We start from the raw sequence: 10982 nt of genomic DNA on the forward strand, positions 1-10982 counted from the left end.
TCACTGGGTTTTTCTCTGGAGGAAATAAGGATTGCTGGTTTAGGCAACAGACAGCTGGGCATTTTCTCTTGGACTTGCATAAGGTCAAATTTGTGGTAGAAGATATTTCTGGTCTGAGGTTACAGAGTTCAGTGCCTTCATGAGGGGAGGGGGAAGGTGGGCAGGAACTCATTTTTACCCACAAAGAACACAATACAGAAGGCCAGGATGTGCCCAGCCCACAGAACCTGATGCTCTGATCTGACCCTTTCCAGCAGCTCTAGATGCACAGCCAGAGGGTCACTTTTGGACCACATTGTCTGAAACCCAGTACAACAACCTGAACAACCTGTACTGTGCAGCCAGCTGTTTGTGTTAAGCATTCTCCACAGGAGAAAAGAAGTGGAAGAATATCCCAGCTGAACATATGACTCTGTCAGTGAGGTCAGAACCCTTGCCAAGACACAATGGCCTGTCTCTGCCTTCACACAGAGTTTTTTCTTGATTTGCTGTGCTTGATGCTTCGCTTCATTTCCCTGAGGATCAGTCACAAAGGAGGTGACTGATGCCTTCAGCTCTGGAGTCTGCTGTACACAGAGAAGTTTGGCAGTTCCCTTCTCTCACCTGATGCATCTGCCTTATATGGGCTGAGAATCAGAATCAGGGAGGAAGAGGAAAGGAGATATTAAACAAGACAAGTGAGGTGAGTCAGACAAACCGGTCAGTTTGAGGGGAGAGAGGGCTTAGGATGTCCTGTGAGGACCAAAGGAGCAATAACAAACCACCCTGTGCCTTTTCTCATGTTCTTTCCTCGCAGTAGTTGAATGTTCAAATCATCTTTACGTTCACTCCCTTTGTGCAGAGACTCTGCTAGATCTGTGCTGACAGCATTATATTTAATAGCCAAGATTTCTAAATGCATCCAAGATTTCTAATATCATCCTGCTCAAATAGCTCTGGATTTCTGCACTATTATCATGCTATAATGATGCAGTTGCAATGAGTTTACATTTTCCTGCATTGCAGCACGTACTACAGTGTATCAGTAGCTTCTCAATAAATCCACAGCCTTCAAAAGGGCATTCAAATTCTGATCATTCCTGTCTCAGACACAGCATTTTCCCGTTGTTCCTTGCAGGTGAAAAACTTCCATCCTTCCTGCTACTGTATTCTCACATGGCTTCTAAGGCAAATATCGAGCCAGACACCATCCTCCCAGGTGTGCAACCCTTGTTTTTCAGTGATTCAGTGAAGGTGTTGCTGTCAATAGCATTTAATCCAGCAAAACTGCCTGGAAGCTGCTCTCAGTATGGATATGGATGAGTCACAAACCCACCGTTCTGTAGTGTAACACTCCATATGAAAATACCCAAGTATCACTTTTCCTTCAGGCCACGGACTTACAGATTAAAAACCCCAACCAATTCAGTGTTTCCAGCCTTACAGGAAATGTAAAACTCCTTAATTTTTCTCAAACAACTCAAGCCAAAGAAAAACACACTCTTTTCTTTCCTGACGCAACAGTTTAAATATTTTCTGTTTCATACTGCATTGATATCTTTCATGGCATAAATTGCAAAAATGAGAGAATAAAAGACAGAAGGAAATGAAACCTTCTACAATAAAACCTGTTAGTCTTGGGTGTTCCTGAAAAATATGTAACTGGAAATACAGGAATCTGTTACTGAAAGGATGAAACACACCCAAAATCTTCTTAAACAATCAAATATTGAGATGTATTCTGACTTAACTTTGGCAGGAACTGTGAAGGAAGAATAGCAGTGCAGTAGCAGGGAAGAGTCTTATCTTAAGCTTGTTTTTTTTTCTCAGAAGAAAATCAGCTCAGCAACAGTTAAGGTGCTGGGGAAAATTTATGGAAATTTATATTTTCAGTCAGTGCAAATCATTAGAGAAATAAGTTTGATGATCTCACTAATTGCCTCAAAAAACACATGGAATGGTAACTACCTTGATGTGATGCTCAGAGGCACGATTTAGTGTTGGATTTGGCAGTGCTGGGTTAATGGTCTGACTTAAAGACCTTAAAGTTCTTTTCCAAACCAAATAATTCTATGACTCAGAAAAAGCCAGGAAACAGAGATGCAGGAAGCAGATGCTGGAAAGACACTGTGACACTGTTCTTGTGAAAGACTGGGATGCACCAGTAGACTTTGGGTCAAAATTGCAACCAGGGAGGAAAGTTCTTTTAAACACAGACTCTATGAATGGACCTGCTTGATCAGTGAGTAGTGTAGGTCACTGGTATTTTAATTGAGATTTAAAAGCCAAAAGCTTTCAAATGATCTTATTATGTGATAATCTCTCCGTTCATGATCAAGGAGAAAAGTTTCAATCACCATTTCCACTGTAGTTTGGAAATGTATTTGGTTTAATCTTCAGAAAATGAGTTAAAACAGCCATTGGGTGTTTTCCCAGTTTTCTCAGGAATCAAAATTTCCAGAAGGAAATATTTGAAAGGTGTCTTTATTAGTGTTTCAAACCTTAGAGGAACTTACTTTTGTGCTCAAATATATTAAATATGTGTAACAACCTATTAAACATACTCATCCTGATTTCAAATATGGGCACAGATAGATTGGAAATGTTTATACACATATAGAGCTATAAAAATGAAATTGAAACAATCCATTAACTGCTAATGATAACCAGATATGTACTGCTAGCACACAGCCTTTTCTGCATTCAAAAAGCAAAAACAAAATCCTTATCCCAGTTTAAACAGAAACCTTATGTTACATTTACTCTTCAGCATCTCAATTACAACCTGAGGAGAATTTGCCAGCAAACACCCAGTGCTCAGGAGGTTGGTGGGAATCTTTTCCTTGGCTACACTGAAGCTGATTCTCCCCTGAACTACAAAAACCAGGACTGACTTGGGCAAATAACAGGTATCTTTGTGTAAGGCCAAACTGGCCTCAGGGACCAGAACAAACATATCCCTTGACATTACACCAAGTTACTTCACACAGACAAATTCACTGAGGCAACAATTACTGCAAATAGTATCACATACACAGCTGTATATACATTTATCCTTTTGACAAAACCAGAATGTTATAGCATTCCATTTGACATTTCTGATAGATTTCCAGAGAGATTTGACAAATTTCTTTTTCCTCTTGAGCTGCTAAACGGATTCACTGAAGTAGATGGCATCAGAAAGTAATGCCCCATCCAGCCCTGAAGATAAAATGGGTTTTGCACACTAACTTAACAGGAATATTCTCCTCACTCCATGTTCAGCCGCAGACAGTGCACACCAGGTTGCCAATTTTTGGTGCTGTAAGTAATGTACTTTTACAGGCTGTGAAAAAAAAAAACCATGTGTTTGCTTTTTGTATAAGAAAGTACAAAGTTCTTACCTGCTGGTGAAATGTTACAGGCACCCCATGTAGATCATTAAGCATGAGAACTCGTGGTACTCACAAACTATCACCATTCCTAGAGCCCAACTATTTGGCAGAAGGTCATGAAGGAAGAAAAGTGTTAGAAATCAAAGTTCAGAGAAGACCTTCATGTTTAGAGAAGACCTTCATGTTTAACCCAAGTCAGTGAGCAAACCTCCAGCCAAACCCACAGCCCACAGCTGGGACACCCCATGCCAGGGAACATGGCAGAGCTGCTGCTTTGTCAAACTGCACTTTAAACAGCCTGGCACTGTCTTCTCCTCTTGCCTGAGAGGAGCAGAAGTGAGAGGATGATATAGGGAGAGAATACAGACAAAAGCAGCAGAGAGAAGGAAGCTTTTATCACCAGTTGGATGTGTGCCACAGAGACCAATTATATACATTTGACAGCAACCATTATAATTCCAGAGTCCTTGAACAAATCACAAGCAGAAAGGTTACCTTCCTTGAAAATGTTCATTGCCATTAAATAACTGACCCAGACTAGAGGGTGAAGGCAGCACTTAAGAGAGAATTTGGGGGAAGGGAGGAAGTGGAGAATCTTATTACATGTACACCTGAGAAAACCCCATCGTTTGTTCTGAAAGAGGAATTGCAGATTCACTGCAGATACTGGATTTGCAGCAGAGCAGACAGTGTTCTGCAAATGCAAATCCTACAGACAGCAGGGACAAAACAGGCGAGAGAAAGAATTTCTCTCTGATACCAGTGTCAACACTTGACTAAATTTGGTGAGGTTTATGGTTTCGCCCTCCAGTTTAAAAAATCACAAGGCCTGGTCCCATATTCCTTGTGCTTTTAAGTTTAGATTGCTATGGAGGCTACTGACAAAGAAAGCTGCCATAGATCAGACTCCACAGTTACACACGTAATGACCACATCTAAGTGAAGGATTTATATTTCATGAAACATGTATTTCAATATCAAAGAGAGAGTTGAGGCATCTGCTAACAAGTGGGTACCTTGTTCTTTCTCTGTAACAGAGACATGATATTGGGAGATCTCAGGATCTCTATGGATTTCATCCTCTGTGAGCAATCATTCCATATACCTGATGAAAAGCTTCACCAAAAAACAGCAGATAAACTAAGGTGTTTTGGTACATGGCATTCAGATTTCTTCAGCACATCCCAGTTATTTGGGATGTATCCTTCCAGAGAAGGTTCAAATTGCCTTTCATTTTAACAGATACATGCAGTCAGATGGTTCTCTCTTTTCACACATGTTGAAACTTTATTGTTCTTTTAATTCAGAGTAAAATCTAATTGGAAATCACTATTTGCAAAAGAACAGGGAGTCAAACATGATTCTGAATTTCTGTTCTGAGGTTGGCTCTTTCAATACAGGATTTGCTGGGTAGGATAGAAAGTTCCCAGGCTCTTTCCAGCTGAAATTTCTCCTCTGCCAGACACATGATTCAAGAAACTAGACATACACACACACAAAAAATAAAATTTCTGGCTCCAGATCCTCTTGCAAATGTCACAACCCAACTTGGACAATGCCTATTTTTAACACAACATACAGCAAACTATCATGACACAAAAGAAAAAGGAGGAAGAGAGAGAGAGAGAGAAGAGATGTTGGCTCAGTCAATTTATTTCTGGGAGAGATCAAGCCTTTACAAAAAGAACCAGTAATGAGGGCACAAAACGCTGAAGAAAAGAAAAGCACAAAATCAACAAGTTTTGTAGAATGACTCAAAGGAACACAAGTGCTGTTCACAGCACAAGGTGACTTGTAACAGAGTAAGAAAGAGTCATGTTAGACCTCTATGTATAAAATGAGCTCTTATTTTATTGTTCTAGACTTGCGGACTTTTTGCAAGATCCGAAAGGCAAAGATATTTTAATGTACCCGTTTCTGTATTCAGAAGAGAATGCTCACAGCTCAAAGGCCACAGTTTTCAGCTCTGAATCAGAAAGGATATATTATAATTGCAAACATAAAATTTAAGCTCCTTTCACTCATAAGAAGAGGGACAATTTGAGAGAGCAGGACAGATCGCTAAAGAGAATTCTCCCACATAATAATTCTCTTATTAATTCAGATGAGTTTAATAAGTGATCCTTCCTCAGTTCCCAAAAGCCTGCACCAGAACATCCATAGAAATAAATCTTCAGTCTCAATGGTCCTGCTTAAGAAGGTGAGGCTAAAATGCTTCATCAAAGAAATGTACTTATTTGTCACATCTGATTCAAAGTTTACAAAATTCAGCAAGGAATAATACCTGCTATTGTCCTTGGATGCAGTTTTCAGCCATGCCTGATCTTGGTGACTCACCAATATATCTGGTATAAAAGAAATGAACTGTTTCCAGATCCTAGGAGCAAAGTTACTCCCACTACAGCACTAAAGTTGAGAACCTCTACCTCTGAGACTTGGAATCCCACAAGGATTCCACAAGGAATCAACAGGACAAAAACTCCGCCATACGTCAGACCAGAAGTTCTGCTGTGGGGCAGGAAGTCAAAAAGTCCATTAAGTTTAGTAAAAAGGCTTATGAACCACTAGAACTATTTTTTTACAGCTTTCCAAAGACAATTTGCATTGTGCTCTTTCATTTTTTCATCTACTTTCAATTCCATCACTAAGCTCTTCCTCTGCTGCAGGTTGCATAGTCTGCAGAGGAAAGGGGAGCTGGGAGACTGCAATAGTTCCTCCAGTTTACCTGCAAGGACACAGTGGGCATGGTAAGGCAGGAGAAAGCAAGCCCATATGCACCAGTAGTTCCTCCTAATTCGAATGCAACATCAAGATAAAAACAGATAGAGAAACCTGATGGAGAGCTGTAGTGAGGAGATAGGAAGGAGTGGGATGGTAGAAAGAGAAGGGATAGAATACACAAAGTCAGGGCAGGCTGTGTTTGGGAGTGGAGAGAAAGCCAAGGGGTGTTATAGGTGTTAGAAAAGTCTGATTTTGAGACAGAAACAGAGACACAGGATGACAGTGGTTATTTGCTGTGAATGACTAAATGTGAGTCTGAGAAGTGGAAGGAAGTGCAGAAGTCTTGTATTTTGGGATGCACCCCCCAAACCTGCAAATCCTGCACATGTACATGACAGACAGGACAGAGATGTGTGTGCAAGGACAACCCAGTGGAGAGACAACACCACTGTGTGTGCAAAATACACAGTGTGCATGAGAGAGGATGGAGCGGGAAGTAGGAGTGTGTGTGTGAAGCTAGAGGAGCACTGGGAAAGGGGAACACCAGAACAAGAAGGAACTGACAGAGGGGAAGGAGACAAAGATTAAGAACTTGGGGGGGGGGGGGATGTACAGTCTTGCACAGGCATGAAAGAGAAGGCAGAGGGAAGGGAAAGGAACCAACAAGGGAAACGTTTGTCACACAGAAAACACACTTGATGAAAAACAGGTATAAGAGGATGGTGAAAAAGATAATAAGAGATACATAGGGTTGAGAATAGAATAAAGGAAGTGCGAAGAACAGATTAAAAGAGAAAAAAAAAGAACAAGAAAGATTTATTAGTCAACAGAAAGCACAAATCTCAGTGAAGAGATTTAAAGAAAAGGCTAAGGCACAACACACTATGGGCAGAACCAGAAATTCCTTGCAGACCAGCCCTTTCATCTGCCCTTTCCAGACCTCCATGTCAACTCTCCTTCCCAGTGGACTCCTCCTTTAAGAACATGTTTGCACCTCCAGCCGCAGCCTGTTTGCCTCCCTGAACCTGGGGCTCCAAGGATTGTGGCTGTTGGGGGCACGGAAGGTGCGAACGGAGCCACTTCCAGAGAAACACCGTCTTGAAAATCAAGACAAAACCAATGAAAGGTGGAACCTGCAGTGGTCAGAGCCAAGTGCTGTGCTGGTCAGGGAGGTGGAGCTGCTCTGACAGCTGCTCTCCTTACCTTGGGTGTTCATGAGTGACCGGGCTGTCTCGCTGCAGCTGCTGCAGGCTGAAGCTCTCTACGTCGCCTCCATGCAATTGTATTTCCAGGAGTCTTGGAGAGGTTATTTGTGCTCTGCAGCGGTTGAAAAGTAAAGGAAACACAAGGAGCAAAGCAACCCCTGGCCCCTTAAGGACGAAAGTTTCGGGAGAATCTGGTGCACTGGTGTCAGAACGAGCAAAGAGCCACACAGAAAGTAAGAAAAAGTGTGTCAGAGACTGGGAGGGGCGGAGAAGGAAAATGCAAAGATCTGACAGGAAACCAGACTATAAATCTGCTTAGGGTTTGAAAAAAACACATTTCTGCTCCCCAGCGATAGAGCCTGTTTGCAAATGACTCTGCACACAGGTGACAGCAGAGCCCCAAGCACTGTGCAAGCAAATAAAGGGGCACCTTTGCCCCTTCCCCGGGAAGAGCAGTGGGCAGAGGCAGCAGCAGCGCAAAGCCTGGCTCAGACAGAGAAAGCAGCCTGGCTCCACTGCCTCACTTCCAGCTCTCCAGACTTCCATGTTCCCTCAGCCAAGAGGGGACATGCTGAATGCCAGCCTTGCTGCTGCTCTGCCTCTCCCACCACAGATAGTCTCAGGGCACATGCTGGACTAAAGCAGGAGGGAAAGGAAAAAGAAAGAAAGAACTGAAGAAAACAGTTTCAAGAACAACAGTTCCAGGCAGAAGGAGTTCTGGGTTTTCCCGAGGTTTCAAAGTTTTTTCAAGAAACCATCTATTTTATTAATAGGTGCTTCTGCTAGAAATGTAGTCAACAGGGTTTACTTTATGCATTAGATTATTTTGCAGTTGAATGATACTTTAAACAATGCATTTTCCAAAGGAAGTTTTGCTGACACAAAGAAGCCACAGCATCTTGTATTGCTTCAGTGCTGGACTCCAGGCTTAAGGCCAACAGGCAAACCTGTTGATGGGTCTCACTGAGGACATTCACCTCTAGGCTGCAACCAGGAGCCTCCCACCACAGGCAAACCGACCGGAGCCAGTCCCTGCCCTCGCTGTGCTCCCGCTCCTGTGGGACCAGGAGTCACCATCACTTCTAGAAACATCCTTCAGTGCTGCTGCTATCCTGCTCTGGGATCCTGAGCCTGGACACCTTGCATGATGTGCTAGTTCCTGTTCTGCTGCTGCCTATTTAATCCCAAGGGGGGAAAACAAGGCACAAGTGCCATTGCGGTCCCGGTCGCTCCCGAGGCTTTACCTTTGCACTGGGCAGATGTGCACAAGTGAAGCCTCACTGGAGTCAGGAATAGGTCCTGGATGTGTGAGGATCAGAGAAAAGACCACTTGAAGGAAGAGTTATATGAGTGTGATAAGGATGTGTGTTTGTGAGGGTGATTGCCAAGCTCACCAGCCTGGAATACATTCTGCTCCCTGAATTTTTGCGAGGTTGTTTTTCTTTGAGGGTGACCAGAAGAAAGCAACTATGTATATATGGGTGTGTTTTTATTTCCTGAGAGGAAATAACAGAAATAAAAGCAGAAACACAAGGGATAAAAAGCATAAGCGACGTATGATAGATAACTTAGGAATGTGGGGAGTGGAAAAGCACGAGGACAGTAATGGAGTAAGAGAATGAGAAAGGAAAAAATAGCTGGTAGAGAATAAAAGAAAACACAACAAACGGAAATAAGTATAAAAGAACAGTGGAAAAACGATCAAAGGATACAGGGGCGTCAAAGACAACAGAATGGAGGAAGTGAGATGATAAAGTGAGAAGAGGAAATGTGAGGGAGAAAATACATGGCTCAAAGGGTTGTTACAATAACATGCAAAAGTGTTCTTAGCAAACTTAAAGCCCGAATCCTGTGAAAATCGCGAGGGAGCAAAATGTGGAGGGCAGCTCTGCCTCAGTTCTCTCTGATTTCTTCTCTAGTTTCACATGTTTGTACCTGTACCTGGACTGGTGAGGATGTAAGTTTATCTGTAAAGTTGATACTGAAAGGAATTCTGGAAGGAATTCCAGTTCTCTAAATCAAGATTTCTCCAAGATTAAGGAAGGCAGGAATTTCTGTCTCTGGCTGAACAATAGCAGAACACACTATGTGTCCCTATCAATTTTTTTCCAGTGAGGACTATACTGTTTTGTGCTACTGATATTCACGTGCAACTTTACCAAAATTCCCTGTTGAACAAACTTGGAGCTGCCTGTGACAAGGTGCAGGAAATCCTCCTGCTTTGAGCAGCCAAAAAAATCTATCCATGTGACAACAGCACAGGCGAGGTTCTGCAATTTCTGACCGGGGGAAAGTGATATTTTGGGGAAAAAACTGTGAAACAGAGCTGTAAGAATCATGGCCCACAATTATTCAGTCAAAGCCAATATATTACTTTTGAGTCAAGCTTTCTGCTGCTTTCACAGAGGAAGCTGATTCGTGCATGCAACAGAGGAACCATTTTAAGCACAACCAGAGAAACTCTGCTGGCGGGAGGCTTTGTGGCTGCACTTCGATTTAAAACCCACAGATCTTCCACACATGGTTCCCAACCTGAAAGGAAAAACATGCTAGAAATTCAAATCAAGACTCACCAAGTCTCATTACAGCTTTCTCCTTCTGTCCTTGGTTTCTTTGGCAAACAGGGTGTCAGACAGCACACTCTGAAATCGCCCTACGGAGCCGAGCAGGGGATCAGGTATCATTTGTTCCTGTTTTTGCTTTTGGTTTTTTGGTTTTTTTTTTAATGTTGTAGATTACAAACAGCTCAAAAAGTACAACAACTGTTTTAAAGGAGATCCCACATTTCCCTGGGCCTAAAGTGGTGCCCTAGAGATGAAGCAATTATCCAGTGAAGCCTGAGCAGCTTTAAGGAATCTATCACTGAAACTCAAAGGACCTAAAATTCTCATAGTCATAAAGGCTTTACTGGCAAACTGAGATTAGCTGAGCAGGATCCAGCCATCAATCACAAAGCCACATGTAACTGAGCATCAACTTTTTCTTATAAGAATTTACAGTCTTAATCCCAGTTTTCGGTTATAAAAAACTCTCTCAAGCTATAAAAGTGTTATGGTGAGGTTACAGTTCCTTGAGGCTGGTGGACCGAAGTTATGTGTTTCACACAATGTAAGTGTAGAAAATAATTATGTTCTGTTTGCCAACCAGAAAATACAAGAAAATTCAGGTGCACAACCTAAAATACAGCAAAAAGCTGCAGAGTTTGAATCGTGGGCTTTCCTGACCCAAATGTAAGGTCTAGGACCTTGACTAGTAGAGTTCTAAGCAGGAAAATTTCCTTTCTTTTTTGGTGAGAAAAAGGAATTGCCTCAAAAAGATGCCTGTCTTTGTCATCTGTTTCTTTTTTTTACAATAGTAAAAAAAAAATCCACTGGAATTTTCAGTTTAACATGCTGTCCAGTTAAGGGGTAACAATAAACAATGCTTCCTTTTTTTTTGTTATTTTTCGTTGGTTATGGCTTCTCAAACTCTTTTTATTAAACTTGGTATAGGAAACAATAAATTTCACCTCTGCCTGCAAAGTCACCTGGAAGGACACACCTGGTGTATTTGCTGTCTCCCTCTTTCCCAGAGACTTCAGAAAAGAAGGGTAGATTTAGTTCCTACCAATCACTCTGATTTTGCAGGATCTGAGCCCTAATGGTATAACCTGAATAACAAATACACGTTAAGCCCTTTGGTGGTGCTGCACCTTCCCTTCCTC

At 42.1% G+C, this 10982-nt stretch overlaps 1 protein-coding gene across 4 annotated transcripts in view; it reads right to left on the reverse strand.

Moving 5' to 3' along the window:
* CARD11 (caspase recruitment domain family member 11) overlaps nt 1-7654 on the reverse strand; it is a 44803-nt gene extending 37149 nt beyond the window's left edge. For all 4 annotated transcript variants that reach the window (XM_032704411.1, XM_032704415.1, XM_032704412.1 and 1 more), the window contains exon 1: nt 7278-7654. In XM_032704411.1, coding sequence (XP_032560302.1) covers nt 7278-7290 — 13 coding nt within the window. In that variant the 5' untranslated portion in view covers nt 7291-7654. The remainder of the gene's footprint in view (nt 1-7277) is intronic.
* Nucleotides 7655-10982: the final 3328 nt, after the last annotated feature.

Source organism: Chiroxiphia lanceolata, chromosome 16 (genome assembly GCF_009829145.1).
Source record: "Chiroxiphia lanceolata isolate bChiLan1 chromosome 16, bChiLan1.pri, whole genome shotgun sequence".
NCBI classification, from domain to species: Eukaryota; Metazoa; Chordata; class Aves; order Passeriformes; family Pipridae; genus Chiroxiphia; species Chiroxiphia lanceolata.